This window comes from Anolis carolinensis, chromosome 1 (assembly GCF_035594765.1).
Source record: "Anolis carolinensis isolate JA03-04 chromosome 1, rAnoCar3.1.pri, whole genome shotgun sequence".
In the NCBI taxonomy this organism is placed as follows: Eukaryota; Metazoa; Chordata; class Lepidosauria; order Squamata; family Dactyloidae; genus Anolis; species Anolis carolinensis.
This window is the reverse complement of record NC_085841.1, coordinates 327,681,335-327,701,939: the sequence shown is the minus strand read 5'-3', so window position 1 is coordinate 327,701,939 and position 20,605 is coordinate 327,681,335. Positions and strand designations below refer to the sequence as shown.

The 20,605-nt window shown below is 39.6% G+C and overlaps 1 protein-coding gene across 1 annotated transcript in view; it reads right to left on the bottom strand.

Annotated features, from left to right (window-relative positions):
• Positions 1-9,605: 9,605 nt before the first annotated feature.
• mipol1 (mirror-image polydactyly 1) overlaps positions 9,606-20,605 on the bottom strand; it is a 217,020-nt gene continuing 206,020 nt past the window's right edge. The window contains exon 11 of the mRNA XM_008102816.3: positions 9,606-12,080. Coding sequence (XP_008101023.2) covers positions 12,014-12,080 — 67 coding nt within the window. The 3' untranslated portion in view covers positions 9,606-12,013. The remainder of the gene's footprint in view (positions 12,081-20,605) is intronic.

Genomic DNA, 20,605 nt, shown 5'->3' with positions numbered 1-20,605 from the left:
ACTATTGAAAGTTCTCCAAATCCTGCTTGTTTGCAGCCTCTTGTTTCAGAGATTTATTTTTATAAATAGTAAAGAGGGGACACACCCACTAAATAACACAAAGAGCTTGTGAAACAATAAAGCAACATCTGTGGAAGTCAAATACTGAAGAACAAAGCTCTCAGTCTCCAGACATGCATGTTTCAGCAGTTCCCAGACAGTTATGTATAATGTATCTTAATTTCTGGAATTCCCTTTCATTGTTTTGCTTTGGAAGATGTTGGTCAACACCACTTTTATTTGGCAAATGCATCAGAAATATACCAACTTCTATTTGAATCATGAGTTAGGATCAAGATTTAACAATTTTGCTTGTAACACATTACCTTTTGGATAGTGACATTGGGGCTCTCTGATCATTTTCAAACTATTATTGAAGGAAGCGGTTTTGCTGTGCAGATGATTACCTACGAAATCCAGGATCCAGTTTGAGGCCCAGATGATGATTATACAAGCCACAGAACACTGATGTGCATTAGGGGCTTTCTTTTGTGTACTTTTGTGAGTGTTTGTTGTCTGGCCACAACAACTTGAAGCTAGTTTCAAACTGCATTAAATGCTCAGTGTAGATGGGACCATTATCAAGAATGACTTGATTATTTTGTGGAGCTATGAAGGCATAACCTAGAGTTATACATTTCCTAGTTTAGAAGACACATAGAGGCTGTGAAGGTTCCCCAATTCCCACTTACTGGGAAGCAGCTGCTACAATCAACAGGAATCTGTTCCCCTGTAGTTTAGGAAGCAGCTGACTTTCCCTTCCACTCTTATGGGTGTGATCTTTAGTGCAAGGGAGAATTGTGACAGGGCCCCTCCTTCTGGCTATTGTAACTAGGATCACTCACAGAAGGTTGTAGGAGCATCAGTTTTCTGCTTCCCAAGAGATGGAGGAACAGACATGTTGCAACACAGACTCCTTAAAGTGCCAGACCAGACGTAAAAATACAGTTTATTAGTTCACAACCAAAAGGAGCCCAAAAACAAACTCAAAAGGCTCAGAACAATTAATCTTCAGTGTGAAACACAGAATTCCCAGCAAACAACAAAAAACCCCAGACCCTGGAAAATAACCCGGACTAAACTGGAGTATAATCCGGTTTAAAAACAAACTTTGTAAAACAACAAAGAAGGCACTCCAATTCCCAGCAGGATGTCAGCAGGCAGGAATTGACGACCAGCAGGGCCCCAAAGACGTCTGTTGAAGTCACCCAAACACAATGTCAATGTCGTTGAGTCCAATCTGAGTCAGAGAAGGAGAAGTCAGCAATACGAAATCCAGTCCAGGTCAGAGAAGGAGAAGTCAGCAATACAAAATCCAGTCCAGGTCAGAGAAGGGGAAGTCAGCAATACGAAATCCAGTCCAGGTCATACACAGAGCCAAAGCGTAGAATGCAGCACGGCAACTAATGCATAAGATCAACACAAAGCAATCCAGAGAAAACCCTCACAGTTCCAACCCCCACAGCCATGGATATTCCAGATTAAACTTACGTTCATAGAAGTCTTCCCAAAGCATGTCTTCCCAAACAGCTCACACGGACACACGAACACGCAACAACACTTTGCCGACTGCAAAGGTGATCCATTTCCCAAACCCACTTTTATTCACAAATCATCCTCAGAACTAGAATCAGCCATCACCCTTCTAGCAGCTGCAGCCTGTTGCCTCAATTCCTCCTCAGAGCTAGAATCAGACAACGCCCCACCAGACCTTTCAGCTGAAGCCCCTTGTCGATCCCTCCACCCAGTCCATCTTTTATCCAAACCCAGAATTCCCCAAGACCCAGCTGGATCCCCACTGTGCCAACTCTCAAACGTGTCGCTACTAGTGGGTTCTCTAAAGATGTCCTGGATCTCTCACACCTTAGTCCAGTCCATTACCTCATCCTCTGAACTTGCCATCCCATCCTCCTGATTCTCAACCCCATCACCCACCTCAAAACCCTCAAATGAGTCATCATCAGTAGGCTCCATAAGTATTTCCCGGATCCACTTCCTTTGTTGCTCTTCATCGGAGTCTTGCTCACAAGTAGTCTTTCTTCCTCTTCTAGTGCCCCTAGTAGTATTACTCAAAGATTCCATCACAACAAGATCCCTGTCAATCACAGCAGCTACTTACTGATAAGTGAGGATGGGGTAGAGGGTCAGGCAAAAAATCAATGGTTTATCACATAGCTAGCTACATAACTTCCCTATAGGATTCCAACCATTTAAAATAAATAACTCTAATGATAGATATAGCTGAGCATCTGGAATTCTAAAATCCAAAATACTCCATTAAAAAAAGAACCATATCTACCTTAGTGGTTGAAATAGTGACATCTTTGTTTTCTGATGGTTCAATGTACACAAATTTTGTTTCATGTTCAAAACTATTCAAAATATAGTAAAAAGTACCTTCAGGTAATTTGTATGAGATGCATATGAAACATCAATGAATGTTACATTTTGACTTGGGTCCTATCTCCAAGATATCACATTATGTATATGCAAATAGAGATTTTCCAAAATCCTTAAAAATGAAATAAAAAAGGCTAGTCCCAAGCATTTTGGATAACATGTACTCAACCTGTATTGCTATTTCATACCAAATAACATTTATTTGCTGTTTTTTAAAAATTTCATTATTTGGGCTCATTTTTGTAGTTTAAGTGCATTTTTTAAAAAAAAGTAACAAAAAACAACCTGTTACTAATGAGTAGCCCGACAGCACATTAATAACAGATTTCTAATGAGAGCAGACCCAAAGCATCGACTATTTCAGAACTGACTCACTATTTAGCAATAGATTAAGTGAGTGTGTTATTGATGGGATTAAGGTGGGATTGGTGGGATTCACACATGCAGCTGGAATCCCCATGGATGGTGGAGATTCCGGCGGTGCCCGCCTGGGGGCTTGGGGAATATGTTGCCCCATACCCAGCATCGCCTAAGTCACTCATATCTCCATCCCATCATATCCCCATCCCATCAACCTACAGGAAAGGAGATTCCACCTGAACATCAGGAAGAACTTCCTCACTGTGAGAGCTGTTCGGCAGTGGAACTCTCTCCCCAGGACTGTGGTGGAGGCTCCTTCTTTGGAGGCTTTTAAGCAGAGGCTGAATGGCCACCTGTCAGGGGTGCTTTGAATGAGATTTTCCTGTTTCTTGGCAGGGGGTTGAGGTCTCTTCCAACTCTACTATTCTATGATTCCATGATTCTATGATTCCCACAGGGGGAAGCAACCATCACCCGGCTTTCCCCCATTAAGCTAAGACAACACAGGAAGACTCCCATGTTGCCGACATGGTGGCATGTACTGGTTCATCTTCTCCTTTACGATGGAGCCCTGTTGGAATTTGCAGTGCATCATGGGATGGGAGCCAGAGGGCTCCATTGTAAAAGGATAGGTGAACCGGTGCATGCTGCCAATTTTGCCCTCGTGTCTGATGAGGTCGTAAGTAGTAGAATACAGGTCAACAAATTTCTCTTGCACAGTGTAGCAAACTTGGAAAAGCTATTTTTTTGAATAAAACTCCTCAAATCACCAAATAGAATTTTGGCCATTTCCCCCCAAGATGCAATAACATGTAACAAATAACATTAACAATGCACCATTCTATCAGTCCTGAGTGATGAACAATAAAATACATGTATAAAGCCAGGCCTAGTTTGAATTTCATGCAAGTTAGATCTGTTTTTCCTTGATTCTGGAAATGGAAGACACAGCATATACACACTATATGATAAGTACTACTTCTGGAAAGAAAGGAAAGAATTTGGTGGATTTGAGTCAGGAAAGCCCTGTATTTACGCATTATTCAACAATCAGCCCATCTGAATGTAGTAATAAAAAAGAAAGTTACTAATGTACCATAACTCCAATAACAAGAGCCAAGAGATGAAAGAGCTATAACTCTGCGTAAAATTTAGGAATTTCCTGAGGAGGAGAAAAGGTTTATTTTCATCTCTCTATGGAATTAACCTTATGTCCTGAGACTCCTGGGACAGCATGGGTTCAGACCAAAAGGAAACACCCAAAACAAAGACATATTGGCCTAAAAATAAATTATTTAATGGTGTTTTAAAGTATCAAATCTATTGTGTGAGCTACCTTGGGTAACATATTGGGGGAAAGTTGGGATGTTAATAAATAAATAAATAAATACGTAAATTGACACAATCCAGCCCATGCATAGATATCTGCTTGTGCGAAAGTGGCAAATAAATATAGTACACACAGTCACACTAGAAAAAAATGATCATAACATTGAAGGGACACTTTTTATTTTTCAGTGAAGAATCTAGTTGCCTGGAATGATTTTTGTTTCCCTCTCCTGCCGTTTCACTTTCACAGAACTATATTGAAGCAAATTTTATTAATTTATTTGTTTGGGCCAGGCATTGGCAAGCTTCAGCCCTCCAGGTGTTTTGGACTTCAACTGCCATAATTCCTAGCAGCTGGTAAATTGGCTGGGATTTCTGGGAGTTGAAGTCTAAAACAACTGGAGGGCCGAAGTTTGCCAATGCCTGATTTAGGCTCTTAAAAACCACAGCTTTCTAGAATAGTGTATACAAGTGAAAAAAGATTTAAAATGACCACACCAGAACAAATGTTTCCGATTAATTTGTGAAATGTACAATGTGTAGAGTCAGTTGTAAAAACCCAGAAGACAAGATAGAGTTGCGAGGCCAACTTAACAAGTCTTAAAGGTAAGGACCCAAAGTAGATGTTAGCATGTTGGCTGGATTGTAATGGAGCAGGTGGTATTTTGGTTAGCTTGGTTGGAAATCATAAAGATATTTTACAGTAATTTTGAAATTGGCTCAGAAATACAGTCTTCTGTTGAAAGAGTTGCTAAAATATAGTCTTGTAAGATGTCCCATATTTGAAGTCTGGTCCAAATGTCAGTTTGCAGATCAGAAGACTTGAAATTCTCTATCAATGGCTAGTATCTGGTCAGCAGGCACACAAGTCATCTTCTTAACTGATACATTCTCAGAGTTAAGTGCTAACTAGTTAAAAATAACTAAATAAATAAATTGATTTGGAAATGTTAAGACTTGGAAGGAATTTGCAAAACTTTTCATTGACTACCTAGAGAAATTAGGTTAGCCCCACTTTTCAAGCCCTTCAGGAAAGTTTAAAAATGTGGCTCTTCAGAGAGGCCTTTGACCTTGTGTAATCTATGGTCAGCTTGGAGGATCCACCGATTGCGTCACTCCTCACTGATTTGTTACTGCAGATAGCCAGCTTTATTTGCAGGTTCTACTGTGTTTTAGGATTTTTAAAATAATTTTATCAGATGCGATTTTATGTGTGTTTTTGTTTTTATACTTTTTTTTTTCGTGTCAGGAGCAACCGGAGTTGCTTCTGGAGTGAGAGAATTGGCCGTCTGCAAGGACGTTGCCCAGGGGACGCCCAGATGTTTTGATGTTTTTACCATCCTTGTGGGAGGCTTCTCTCATGTCCCCGCATGGAGCTGGAGCTGATAGAGGGAGCTCATCCACACTCTCCCCAGGTGGGATTCGAACCTGGCAGCTTTCAGGTCAGCATCCCAACCTTCAAGTTACTTAGTCCACTACGCCATCTGGTGCTACGCCATGTTGCTATTTATATGCTTATGTGTACTGTTGTTTATATGTGCCACTTGAAGTGCTTCTATGAACTGCCCCCAGTCCCTTCGGGGAGATGATGGCAGGGTATTAATAAAATTTTATTATTATTATTATTATTATTATTATTATTATTAAAGTCATATTATTTCCATTTTCTATATATGGCTGTGAAAGCAGATGAAGAAAACTGATAGAAAGACAATCAACTCATTTGAAAAGAGATTCTGGTAGAACTCTATGGATACTGTGGATTGCTAAAAAGATAAATAAATGGATCCTAGAGCAAATCAAGCCTCTTTAGAAACCAAGATGGCTAAACTGAGACTGTCATACTTTGGACATATAAGGAGAAGAAATGACTCACTAGAAAATACAATAGTGCCTGGGAAGGTAGAAGGCAGGAGGAAAAGAGAAAGACTGCTTTCCAGATGGATAGAGTCAAGCAGGGAGGCCACAGCCTTGAATCTGCAAGATCTGAGCAGGACTTGGAGGTCTCTTTCAAAGTGTCGCCATAAGTCAAAGTTGACTTGATGGCAGTTAACAACAGAACTTTTTGAAAAGCACTTACTTTATTACCTGTGTTTTATATTTCAAGAATTAATATATGCAGACAAGTCTGGTTGTCTCAGGTTGGAATGATTCACTAGTGCCAATGTAATGCAGGCAGGTTGTGAAAAAAGACCAATTATACTGACTGCATAACTGCGTCCAATTTTGCAAATCTTATCATTTATTTATTTTTCTACAGAGAGAAAAAAAATTGATCATTAAAATACAGATCAGAAATCCCCCATTTCGGATTTTTACAGTTAATGCTGACTCTCTTCAGGCAGCGACAATCCTTCACATTGAACTGTTTTGAAAGCAACCTTTTCAATGACTATTTTAATAAAAGGATTACAATCTACAAAAGGGTAAGAGACAGGTAACCTGAGATGCAATTTTGGAACGTATACTCCTAGTTCAAATGTGCAGGCTTGAACTTAACAAATGTTTAAAATATTTGAGTTTTTTAAACCCTGCCAAAATAAACCACATCTTTTCTAAAGACTACATATTTAGCTAGGCACTGGCAATGTAAATCATTCAACCATTCCAACTATTTGTTTAAAAGCCTCATAGAACACGTGCAGCTCCAACAAAACTGAATTGAAGTCTAGACTGCTCAAGACTACAAGCTGACTTCCAGTCAAAGTAAAACAACTGAGAAACTTGGGAGTTTCAGTAATACTTTACTAATGTAAAAGTAATAAAAGTTTTAACAAGCAAAATTGATGTTCTTTGGATGCAGCACAAAACAAAATCACATATGCTTTTTTAATACCACAAGGTGTTGATGTTTTTAGGATGCAGCACAAATCGAACTGCAAATTATATGTTTACCCTATTTATGGGCCAGTGAGCCCAAGGTGTGTGCATGTATGATTCGTATATTCTTAGAGTAATCTTGTGAGTTAAATCACATTGAAAAAAAATGGTTGGCCCAAGGTCACCTCATAACTTTCATGGCTCACTGGGGATTCGAACCTCATTCTAACTCAAATTCAGTTCGTCACTACAACCCATGAGCTTGCTCAGTCTAAGGTTCCCTAAACCTAGATTGCGTAATCCAATCTTGGATTGGGTGTCATCTTGACCCCTCTTTCCACTCTTCTTGGAAGGATGCTGACATAAGAGGATGCCAGAGGTTGAGGGATGGAGATTGCACTGTGCAAAACAGCATGTTCAGGTTACAATATGAGACTGAATGGGAAACACTGCTGGGTGACTAAAGGTCCCCAATTCTTTTCTGTTCAAGTTGACTTGTTGCAATATAGTTAATTAGTGAGGGCTTAGGGAAGGCTTACCATGAATCTAATTACAGTGCTGAAAAGCTTTAATAATGTTCTTATTCTCAGATAACGTGATGCTATTTACATATTTTACCATGACATGGACCATGGATGGCTCACAGCTCACGGTGCAGTCCTGCAGAAAAATACACAGTATCTCCATGTAGCATTGACGAAAGAGTGACACTACTCACGGCGATAATTAAATTTGTTATCTTTGCTAGTGGGGGGGAAGACAGGCTCTTTCTTTGAACCCTGAGAAGAGGGGGAAATATTATCGTTATCAGCGTGCAATTAGAAATCATCTCACATTTCCTACTGCAATCAAGTGGGATAAACCTAATTCCAGGCTACAGGTTGAAAAAGTTATTTTTTGGAACTACTACTTACAGAATTCCAAGATGGCCAGTAGCAGAGCCAATTATTCTTGGTTCTATTATTAAGTAATTGATTTGTTGCATTTATATCTGACGTATCCTCTTGAGCATTCCAGGAAGCATAGACTGAAAAGAACTGTGAGAGGCAATTTGGGATGAGAGTCAATTACTAGCCCAGAATCATCTAATACATTTCATGACTCAAATCTGGGTATCTCTATATCTAAGCTACTACTCTAATGCAGCGGATCTCAAACTGTGCTCTGCAGAAGCCCCAAGGGGCTCCTCGCTTCCTCTATCTAGGAAGCTTGTGTTCTGTGGAGCCCTTCTGCCACCAGCTTGGCCTACAGGACCTCTCAGTCGCTGATGGCATGGCCTGCGTGGGCCCCCAACGCTGGTGCGGCCTACGGGGTGACCCCAACACTGCCATCAGCGTGGCCTGTGGGGCCTCCCTGACACTGGCGTGGCATGGCAGAAGGGTGGCCCTGGGGGTGGTTATTGTGGTTATATTATTATTATTATTATTATTATTATTATTATTATTATTATTATTATTATTGTTATTATTGCAAAGGCTTGATGGCCATCTGTTGGGGTGGTTTGAATCCTTTTCCAGCAAGGCAGTAGGAGTTTGGACTGGATGGCCCCTGGGCTGCTTCTCCTCCTCTTATTATTCTTATTGCAAAGGCTGGATGGCCATCTGTTGGGGGTGTTTTTTTGTGCTTTTACTACATGGCAGAAACAGTTTGCACTGGGTGGCCCCTGGAGTGCTGCTATTATGATGTTGATGATGATGATGATGACGACGACTATTATTATTATTGCTAAGGTTGGATGGCCCCTGGGGTCTTCCACTGAAATACTGTTAAGTTTATGTTGGTTGAAATAATTCTTCATTTTAAATATTGTATTGTTATTTCTTTCTTTCTTTGCTCTACAAACAAGATATGGTCAGTGTGCATAGGAATTTGTTCATGTTTTTTTCAATTAGCTCACACAAACATTCCCCATTCATCTGCCACTGGCCTGGCCCATCTGTCAAATTTTAAAATGTAATGTGACCCCTATGTCCAAAAGTTTATTGGGGCTGCATGAGAAACAGTTCCTTCAAGAAGGGCTCAGTGGCTTTAATAGTTTGAGGACCCTTGTTCTAACACAGTGGTTCTCAACCTGGGGTCCCCAGATGTTTTTGGCCTTCAACTCCCAGAAATCTTAACAGCTGATAAACTGGCTGGGGTTTCTGGGAGTTGTAGGCCAAAAACACCGGGGGACCCCAGGTTGAGAATCACTGTTCTAACAGGTGCACCAAACTGGTTCTCCTACCAACTCCTGACATCTTTGCTGAGTAGTTTGTAGGCAATAAAAAAAACCCAAGGTGCTTTAGTATAATGCATAAAAGATGGAAGAAGATGAATTTTGAAGCAGGAGTCTGGACATGAGGTTAAAATTCTGGAATCTTCAGCAGATTTCTTTTGTTTATTTTTCTTTCAGGAGCAGCCATGTTCAGATGTGCCATGCCAAGAATAGCCATGGAAGTCTGTAGTATTAAAAGATCAAACATCTCCAGTCATTTTAGGAATGAATTATTTTATCATAGTTTCAAGAACACTTTCTGCTTTGTCAGCATACTTCAGATTCATGAAACAGACTGAGAAAGTTGTGAATGTGTACACACACAGAGAGAGATACAATGACAGATAACACAACTTAGCAAGATAAAACTAGAAGAGAGCAAGAATAATTGACTCATAGGAAATAGATATAATATGAAATTTATTTCCTCTTCATACTATTCTTCACTTTTCCATTTCAGATACATCATCAAAAGAGTCAGTAAAGTTACAATCAAAAGGAGCTAAATTGTAAATGACAGGAAATTAACACTGATATAATCTAACAGAGGTTGATCATATGGCTGTTCCTTTGCCTTTACTGAGAGGATTCATAACAAGGTTGTCTTATATGGAATTAATTGAATGTATAGACTTACTGATGCTTTTGTACATCTTGAGACGGTATCATCAAACTACTCACATTCTTATCAATCAAGTACAGTCAGCCCTCCACATTCACTGGGGTTAGGGACACTGGACCCCCATAAGAGTGAAAAACCTTGCATTATTTTTTAAACTAGAAACAACACTTTTCTAGCCATCTCTGGTTCTCCAGCGTATTTCTATGGTCAGCTTCTAGTGAAAGCTAACCATGGGGTCCCGCTGGAAGACCTAGAGATTCCCTGAGAGAACATTTTAATCAGATATGTGAATAAACAAATACATAAATAATCAAATCTATAATTTGATGGACTGACTGTATAATTTTTTACTGTAATGGGAAACATACTATGTTGACATATAATTATGTCTAATGATACATTTCTGAAAAATCACATATACACCCCCTCCTTCCCTCTTTCTACTTACACTGTTTGTCTGTCTGTCCAAACCTAGGTGACTTCAGTAGATGTCCTCATCTTGACAGCCGTCGCCTAGCTATCTTGGTGATTTCTACTTGGGTTAATTCCAGGTTAGAATATGGCAGTGCCATGTATGTGAGGCTGCTTTTGAATATGTCTTGAGAAATCAAAAGAGCAGTCAGATTGCCTTTGGAAATCAGAAGGTCTGAAGACATATTTGAGCATAGTTGCACTGCCTGCCATTAGATCTCTGAATCCAGTTCAGAGTTTTGCTTTTAACTCATGGAGATCTATATGTGGTTGGACCAAAGTACATGATGGAACATCTCTTCTGCTATGAACCGAAGGTCACTGTCTAAAGCCCTTGAGTACTTCCTTCAAGAGAAGACTTCATAATGCTCACAAGGAAGACAGCTTTTTTGTGTGACACCTGTCTATAGAATATGTTGCCTCTGTAAGGCCCATCTAGCTGCTACATTATCATCTTTCAGCAACTGATTAAGAAATGTCTCAACATTCAGGCATTTCATGGGATGTGAGTCGCCAATTTTAAAATACCAGAATTACAGGCAGTGCGCAAGTTATGAACAAGATAGGTTCTGTAGGTTTGTTTTTAAGTTGAATTTGTTTGTCAGAACAGAATTTTGTAAGTGTTACTCCAGGCAAATACATATATATGTATAGCTTTGGATAGCATAGGGAAGGGTTAACACCTCTGTGTGTTTGTATTGCTGTCAGTGCCCCTATTCAGAAGATTTTACTTTCTGTCCTTGTAAGAATTGGATTTTGAAAAATTTGGCTTGTTGTGGAAACAAGGATTGCTGATAAAGCTTCAGCTGAGCCACCTTTGCCCATGATAACTCCCTCAGGAGTGAATTTCCATCCCGTGGGTAGATTTGCCTCATCTCTGTTCTTAACTATGAATCATTTGTAAGTCAGATGTTTGTAACTCAGGGACCAGTTGAATGTTCCTCATAATTTTTACTTTTGTACTTTTAGTAAATAGTTTGCATTCTTTCTAAGTGTTCAATATTTTAATTATGATAAGATGACTTCAGTTTTCCTTACAAAAAGGCATCTAAAAATCTAATAAACTATTAACCACATATATCTCTCCTTTCAGATATATATGCATGTCTGCACATAAGAAGTTCTCATTAACCATTATAGCACTGAGGGAAGTGTGCCTAAAGATAAATCATAGCATTTGATATTATCCAAAGAAAATTCCTGATTTTGGATGCCTCTTGCCAGTATCTGTCATTTTGTTGAGTTGATATCCAGGATCGCTAGGTATTTTAAATATTTCTATTCAACCTACAGTATTTATAGTTCAAGAATGTTCTAAAACTTTTTGCACTTTCAATTAGGCAAGATGAGGAAGAGCAAGATGAAACTACATTTTGTTCAGTAAGGATGTAAAGAAACAACTGTCCATAGAATTATCTACAAATCTATGTGTATTTCCATATGTGTATAAACATAGGCTTTCCCAAAGACTAACTATACCAAAATAGATCTGCTACAAAAGCAAATAATGTTCATCAGGATACCTCTGGACAAATCACAGAACTCAGCAGCCAAGTAGTTAAACATTTATGATTTGATTTTATCTTGGCTTGGAATGTCGTTGGAGTGTCCCACTTCTAACAACTGTTTGCTAAGTTAAGGCTTTCATGTTTACACAGTGCTGAATGAAGCAGGCTGGTCACCAGATGTGAATGCTTTCTCTAGACTGGAGTTTTCTATCAGATCACCGTCCTAATGGTCCCCGCTCCAATCTTCTTCCTCAGGACGTCCACCAGCCTTTGCAACCTAGAAAGGGGAGGGAGGGGAAAGGAAGAAAAGGAAACTAGCATTAGGAATGTCTTGACTGAAAAGAGACAGTGTTTGCCTTGGACCAATATGTCCTGGGGTGGTCATGCTAGGAAACAAAGCAATACTGTAACAGAGACGGACTCCCAAGGCAGAAGGCAGACAATTTCAGGGGAACTTTTAACCTGCAAGCTGGCCCTCTCGCAGTCAGAAGAGCGTGTTAACTCATCTCCCACTTTGTAGCAAATACAATATCTAAGGACGTCATGGCTCCTGTGTTTAGTCAGGAGTCTGACAGCTTGTGTGTGAAGCTTTGTACAACGATGCCATTACACAAGTAAGATGTGTGTATGTGTGAGTATAAAACCCTGCTGTGGTGACTCTTGCTCTCATTACATGGATCATCCAATTCTCTTTTGTCATTTAAAAGATCTCACCAGATGTTATTCATCCAACTGAGATATGAAAAAGGCTTCTCAACATAACACTGATGTATTTCAGTATGCCTTTCAATGTATATTTTCTCTCAAAATTTAAAACCATTTGCACTCTGGATACCATTGCAACATTTGGAGGAATGTGGTATCTACCAGATAGCTAAATTCTGATCTACGTTATTACTCAAGAGCAGAAGATTAGGTGATTTCATATACAGGAATTGGCAAATTACTCAAACTTTCCCAGAAATGAAGAGGTATACAGTCGACTCTCCATATCCATGTATCTGTACCCACAGATTCAACTATCCATGGCTTGAACATATTCTTAAAAGTCCCAAAAGCAAACTTTGATTTTCCTATTGTATAACATATACCATTGTCTATCATGGGACCTGAGCATACATAGACTTTGATATCCATGGAGGTCCTGGTACCCAACCCCAGTGGATGCCAAGAGCCCCTGGAACTTAAAATAAAATAAATAGGTAAAATTTCCCTCAGTAATCAACATGATTAACAAAAATGAAACCAATCATACATATATGGAGGTCACATAAAGTTTTAGAAAACAGTAGCAGCAGATGATCCCTTCATAAAGATTCCTTCTTCAATTTCACAGTTTAAGAATGAAAAGTCAGGCCTAACAATGTCCTTTTCTAAAGCCGGCATTCCACTTGCTTTCTTAGCCAGCATTTTAACAACAATGTCCTTTAGTAGCCAATCTCTCAGTTAATCGATATTTTATTCAATCTTCTCAGAAGATTCTCACACATATAAACACATGGCATAGATGTATATTTTGGATAAATTCTCACGTAGCACTAATAGTCTCCTGCCTAAGCAGCCATTTTTCCCCCTTTTTCTCTTTCAGCCTATAATACCCCCAATTTTTGCTCTGGAGAATCCTCAAAAATAGACACCAGGGGCTAATAGAATTGCCCTTCTCCATTCAACCGACATTTCATTGGCAGGATTGTTTTGTAGGAAATACCCACACAATGTCTATTGCAATGCATAGAACAGGGGGTGGCCTTCCAGGTGTGGCTTCACTTCAGCTCCCATTAGCTCGAATAAAGTCAATGGGGAAAGAAGATGGGATTTTCAGTCCTTGGTATAAAATATGGATAGTTAATAAGTTGCCTTTAAAATAGGCTGGCATCCTGGATGAGAGACATGAAGCTTCATATAGGGAAAAACTATGATTTATCTCCCCACTCAGCCCCTCCAGTCCTATTTAGTGGCCATAGGAAAAAGGTGAGTCCTGTGAAGATTTTGGCCATTGCAAGAGATCTTGAGAGAATGTTGAATCTCTGCAATGACTAAAAAATGGGGAAAAAAGAGAAAAATCAAGAGAGATTTACAATGGCAATAGTCCAGGACGCAAACAAAAATGAGAAGCATTTATCTAGAAGACAAAAGACAAGGAAATCAAATGTGCAAACTGGGAATTTGAAGTAAAAATGCTTTGTTACATACTGTGTAAGAGTGAGGTCTATAGTAGAGAGCTGCACAAAATCTCTGATGATAACTGCTTTTGATTTAAGTGATGCATGCTGAAATATAAGATAACAACAGAGGTGCACAATAGGTACTGGGGCTCTCCCAGTTTCCTCATGACTCCAGCTGCCCTTTAACTGAGATTTTTATTGCACTATTGAGAAAAGCTTATCCCTGAAACTTGATTAGAAATCCACTATTCACTACCCCCCACCCCAAAGAACAAAGAATATGGAGGAAGAATGGGAGATCGGATGGAAAAAGAAAAGCCACATTAGTTCACTGCAAGCACTAGAAAAGTGTTAGCAACAGAGACTTAACACACCTTAAAGACTATTGCACTGATTATTATGGCATAAGCCGCAACACTCATATGCAACCTTTGCCCTGTGCTGCAGCTGCACAATGAGTCTGTTTAGGAGTAATTCCCCCATTTTTTTGCTGGGAAGACCAGCAAAACAATTTCCCATTGTTCTTTTGCTAACCATTTCATTCCCACGTTCAAGTATTTTCTAAAACCAAGAGCAATTTTTTTGAAAAATAAGTGCACAACTCCCTTTGCTTTGGATTCAACGAATGACCTTTACAGACCCCATCTATAATGCTGGGAGTGAAAAAAATGGTTTCACTGTGTAGATCATTACATAAGAAATCCCAGATTCAGCTTGAGGCCCAGATGGTAATCCATAAAAGAAAATATTTAGAACAAAATGTAATTTTCCAATAGTTATACATATACATGCATCTGGGGCAACAGACTAGAGACCTCATAATAAAAGCCGCTAGAATCGCCACACATCATGGAGATTCTGGTGGTGCACATCAGGGGGCATGGGGAACCCGTCGCCTCATGCCCCGCATTGCCTGACTCACCCAGTTCAACATCCCATGGGGGGAAGCGTTGACCACCTGGCTTCCCACCATTGTTCCTGGCAGAACATGGGAAGCCTTCCATGTTGCTGCTGTGGCAGCATGCTCCACTTTGCTTTCCCTTTAACCACGGAGCCTTGCTGGATGTAACTGTGCACAATGTAATGGGAGCCAGTAGGCTCCGTGCTTAAAGGGAAGGCAAAGTGTAGCATGCAGCTGATTCTACTCCCATCTGATGAGGCTGATTGTCTATGAAAGCTTATGCTACGGACATCATTCTCTCAGTCTTTAAGGTGCTGCAAAATCCTGATGCATGCTGATATTCCATATGTCTTTGAATTATATTCATTTTCAGTTGGCTTTGAATTTTGACAATCCTATGAATGAGAGACCTGCATGGGCCTTGGTTGTCAGTAAGCCTGCTCAAGTCTTGGAAACCCAGGGCTGTGGTTTCCTTAATTGAATCAATCCACCTGTAGTGCAGTCTTCCACTTTTCTCACTGCTTTCCACTTTATCAAGCATAATCACCTTTTCGAGTGTGTCCAAAGTATGACAGCATCAGTTTATTCATCTTGGTTTCTAGGGAGAGTTCAGTTCTAGGGAGATTGTATAGGAACTCTCCCAAGGAAGATTGTCTAGATAGACTGCCTTAATGACTCATTTGTTATTTTGGCAGTCTGTGACCACTACAAAACTTACCGGTATTTCAAATGAGTTGACCTCAATTTCTCTCTTAACCATTTCCGTGTGTGTGTGTGTGTGTGTGTGAACACGCATACAGAAAAGCAGCAACCTTTCATTTTCTCCCCTTTAGTTACAGAAGAAAGCCTCCTAACATCTGACATGGAATTAGAACATTATTAAAACCACATAACAAATACCATCTTGTGAGGTATGGGGAATACAATCAATAGTAGCCTTATTTAAGAACTTGGGCTGAAAAAAAATTGGGTCTAGGTAGATGTGACCAACTGACATCTGGGAACAACACAATTGACAAGTCAATGAAGACTCATCCATGCTTGACAAGAAATACCCACTGGATGAAAGTTGCTGTCTTCTAGTTAACTTTGAAACTGTCAGGCCCCATTGAAAATAATGAGGCTTAACAATCATGACTCTTGCTCTTCAAATGCCTGATGACGGCTAGCATCGAATGAGGGAGACCACACCGCGTAGAAGGAATGCAAGCAAGGCCACTTTTTGTTTTACACTGGAATAAGTCTGCATATTTTTTCAGTGTTAACTAGAGGAACGGGGCTTTTGTTTAAAAATAAATGAAGGATGGATGATTTCAAAATACATTTCAAAGACAAGTCACAACCCCCCAAAGGCATGTTCATCCCCTGACTACATGCAAATTCCTTCAGTAGAGAAGGTGGAGAAATTCTTTAAAAATGCCATTGACATTGCCAGACCTGAAGGAATCCTGGTCAAGACGTGCTGGATCTCAAATGAGCCATAGACATTGATCTGCAACAACTCTTAACACCCTTATTTAAAAGAGTATTCTTTTAAAAAGGAAAGAATGCCCACAAACTCATAAGCATGCCAGCAAAGTATAACCTACCTACCTACTTTCCTTCCTCCTCTTCCTCTTCCTCTTCCTCCTCCCCCCTTCCTCCTCCTCCTCCTCCTCCTCCTCCTCCTCCTCCTCTCAAAATACATAAATATATTCAAAATGCACCTTGCAACATAACTGGGAATATGCAACAGCATGTGTATATGCTTGAAAGGCGCATGTTGGTTTATGATGAATCTATGAATTTCAAAGGATTTTCTTGGGCAAGGAATACTTAGAAGTGGTTTGCAAGTTCCTTCCTCTGAAATATAGCCTACAGCACCTGATATTCATGGGCAGTCTCCCATCAAAATACTAACCAGAGTTGACCCTTAGTTTCCAAGATGAGGGGAAATCTGTTACCTTCAGAATATTTAGGCGCTATGCAATGGAGGGAGTAAAGAATGAAAAGGAAGAAAAATAGATCCTTCATCACAAACTTCAATTGAAATTCAATTGTTCAAAGACTCCTGCTTCCTTACATACTCAACCTACATATTTTCTGGCTGGGTGTTCCTTCCACTCATTCAGTGGCCAAGGGAGGACAGTAAGGATGTTATCCCACATGGGGGTGGGTGTAGCATTATATTATTTATTTATTTTGTGTCAAAAGCATCGCATAATAAATAAATTTAAATCTGATAAAATAAAGGGATCACAAGCAACTAAATCGTTTTAGACCAAAAACGGGCTAGCAAACTTTGTTTCAATCACAAAACTATATGAAACCTTGAGTATAAAATCACTTTCAGGCTATGTATATAAGATTATACAAAAAGGAAATCTCTCGATATGGGTCCCATCATAAAGGTATCTCATGATGTATATGTAAATATTCCAAAATCTGAAATGCTGATCACTTCTGGTTCCAAACATTTCAGATAACAGAAACTCAACATGTAACTGTAAATTGAGAATCTGGTGGAAAAACTTCCTTCCAATTGCTCTTGAAACATTTTATTAAAACTAGCAATGCCTCTATTTCTCTTACAGGAAAAGCATACATGAAGCTGACGGAGACAGTACTAAGTTCAATATTTCTTGCAAGTTACCAAACACCATTTCATAGCCCCTCAAAAAGAAATTTCAGCTATCATAGAACAACACCCCTCCCCAAGATGTCATTAGATTTCAAGTTCCTGGTGGCATAGCCATCATAAAAAAGGTTATGAATGCTGGGAGTCACAGCAGGTGAACGGCAGCATGATATACATCTCTCTCTCTCTCTCTCTCTCTCTCATATATATATATATATATATATATATATATATATATATATATATATGTAGCAACTCCATATTTAAAGGTACAGTATAATTCAAAAACTGTACAAACATAGGCCAATTGGTTTGTGAAGTGTACTACACATGGCAAACTAAACACACTTTGTAAAAGACTGTTCCTCTAAGAATTCATCCTCATTGTGTAACACAAAATACAGTAGATCTTTGGCATCTGTTTGGGCCTGGTTACAGGGACCCTGAAAAAGTTTGCCTTTTGGAATTTTAAAAATACATTTCCAAGCTGTGTATGGTTGAATCTGTAGATAAAGAATCCGTGAATATGGAGGGGCAACTGTAACTATATTTGAACATTATTTTTTATTAACAATCTTTCAGAATTGCATGTGATTTTCTCCAGAAATTGGAACCAAAAGCTTCAAAAGGGGCTATTATATAGTTAACTAGGGTTAGTGTACCTTGTATCATAAAAGCTGTCTAGACATTAAAACTGGCAACACGATTCTTCAGCCCTAACTTCTGTGCTATGTGTGTATGAAACACTGAATGCCCCTTTTCTCTAGAATAGCTGCTGTTTAGAGGAAGATGCCAAAGTGTTATGAGAAAGTGACTTTTGCTGAAGTTCATGACTTTGGGGGCAGGAGTATATGAGACAGTAGGGTACTAGTATTCTGCAGGAAGTAGTCATTTCACCTCCAGTCAAACTAATAAATATTTTGGCACAAATGTTGACTGTAGCAAAGATAGCTCAGCTTAATGGAGGAACAGTTTTTTTTGCTAATGCATGTGAATCAAGTTTGATGTAGATGAAGAAGAACTGCACTATGAAGAGGTATTGCATCAGTAGAATGGGTGGTGTGTGACACTTATTCAGGCTGTTTGGACAGCCACAACTTTTAGTACTACTTTACTATGCCTAGTATTTGACACATACCTGTGGTATGTGTCAAATACTACAAAGGAGGAACAATTAATTTATTTGGCAAAACACAACTGTTAGAAGCTTACTGTGCCAAAAAAATAAAATGCCTTTTTTGACTTCTCATTTGCTCTCCTGTCTCCATGGCACGCATGGCACATTTGAGAGTGAGCAAATTATGCTATGCCCTGTAGAGAGGCTTACGGAGCTAAGTATGTTTAGCCTGAGAAGAGAAGGATAAGAGGTGACATGATAGCCATGTTTAAATATTTGAAGGGATGTCATACTGAGGAGGGAGAAAGCTTGTTTTCTGCTGCTCTAGAGACAATTGATTCAAACTGCAGGAAAAGAGATTCCACCGGAATATAAGAAAGAATATCTGATAGTAGGAACTACTCATCCGTGGAATATGCTGCTATGGAATGTTATAGGGTCTCATTCTTTGGAGGTTTTAAAATAGAAACTGAATGGCCATCTGTAACAGAGTGTCTTGATTATGTATTCCTGCAGAGGATTGGACCAAATGGCCTTAGTCATCTCTTCAAACTCTATGATTCTATTTAATATCATTGTAGCTTGTAGCTAGAAATAGATATAATTTGGAGGGGTTCTTTGCACAGTCAGTATCAAGGCTGTAAAAAGTTGCCTTTTTGGGCCACAGCTCCCAGAACACCACAGCCAATCTTGCTGCCTGGGATTTTATGGGAGATACAATCCAAATTTATTTTCCTAAGCTTTTCTTACAGTACACTTTTACCATTTATTTCTTATGTTTGTGTTACAGTAATTTTAATTTGGTGACTAAGCTTTGACTCAGATCCTCACAGAATTTTGGAGAAGCTACTACATAGGACAATTGATTTAAGTTTGTTATTTCCCTTTTTATTCTGATAGCTGTATCTTTCAAGAGTATCTCAAAAACGTGACAAGCCCTTAAATCTTTCTCTGCTACTTTCTACCCTCTCACTATGCAACCTTAGAGGTGGAACTACACATAGCACACGGGTCAGAGCTCAGCATTGTGCTCAGTTTTTTTGTCCCTTGGAGCTTCAAGAAGCCCACCACAAAAACAAAACAAACAAAAAGTGGATGGAGACAACCATAGAATAGAAATTCCTGAGGTCTCTAGGTAGCATGATATTTCTTTAAAGCAAAGTACAATATATGGCTCATATACTCCATCCTTTACTCAAAAACAAGGCTTTGCAAAACCAGGGCTGGCATTTCCCAGGAAGAAGCAACTGGCCTTTAGACTGCTGAACTTATTAAATCCTGATATTTGGTCCTTTCACAGTACACATTTATAGGACTACGATTCCACTTTAACTGCCACAACAGCTTCCTTTGATATCTTTGGACATTATGTTTAGTCAGTGACCTCTTGTGCCTCACCAGACTACAAAGTACAGGATGCCATAGGATGCAGTCATGGCAATTAAAATGAATTTGTAGAGTCCATCTACACTGGCACTATAATACAGCTTGGAACTGGTTTGGTGGGAACTAGTGTGGGTGACTAAATGGATAAGCCTGGATCTGGTTGGAGGCCAGGTGGGTGATTACATTAACCACAAAACCTGACCTCAAACTGCTCTGTATCTTTTCTTCTATTTCCATGACGGATGCGTGCCGGTGCTCTGGAGGCGTATGGGGTCAAAAAAAGGGGAAGTGAGAGATATGTCCAGACAATCAACTATCTCTCTGAGGGGGGCACTTAGCCCCCTGCTGCCCATCTATGACCTTGGGATGCTTTTTGGCAGCGCCCCTCCATTCCACAAGTTGGGAGGAAAAGAGGGAGACCTTGTTAGAGTGGTTTGATTCAAAGGGACTGTATCATACTGGATTTTATTAGCCACTAATCACGCGGGGACTGCTCTTGCAACAATTCATCATGAACCCCATCAGATGATGCATGCCAAGGCCCCACCCCATTGTGAAAGGAAGCGGAAGTGTGTGATTCTGCTTCCTCACCACCATGGTAAGCCATGCATCTTTT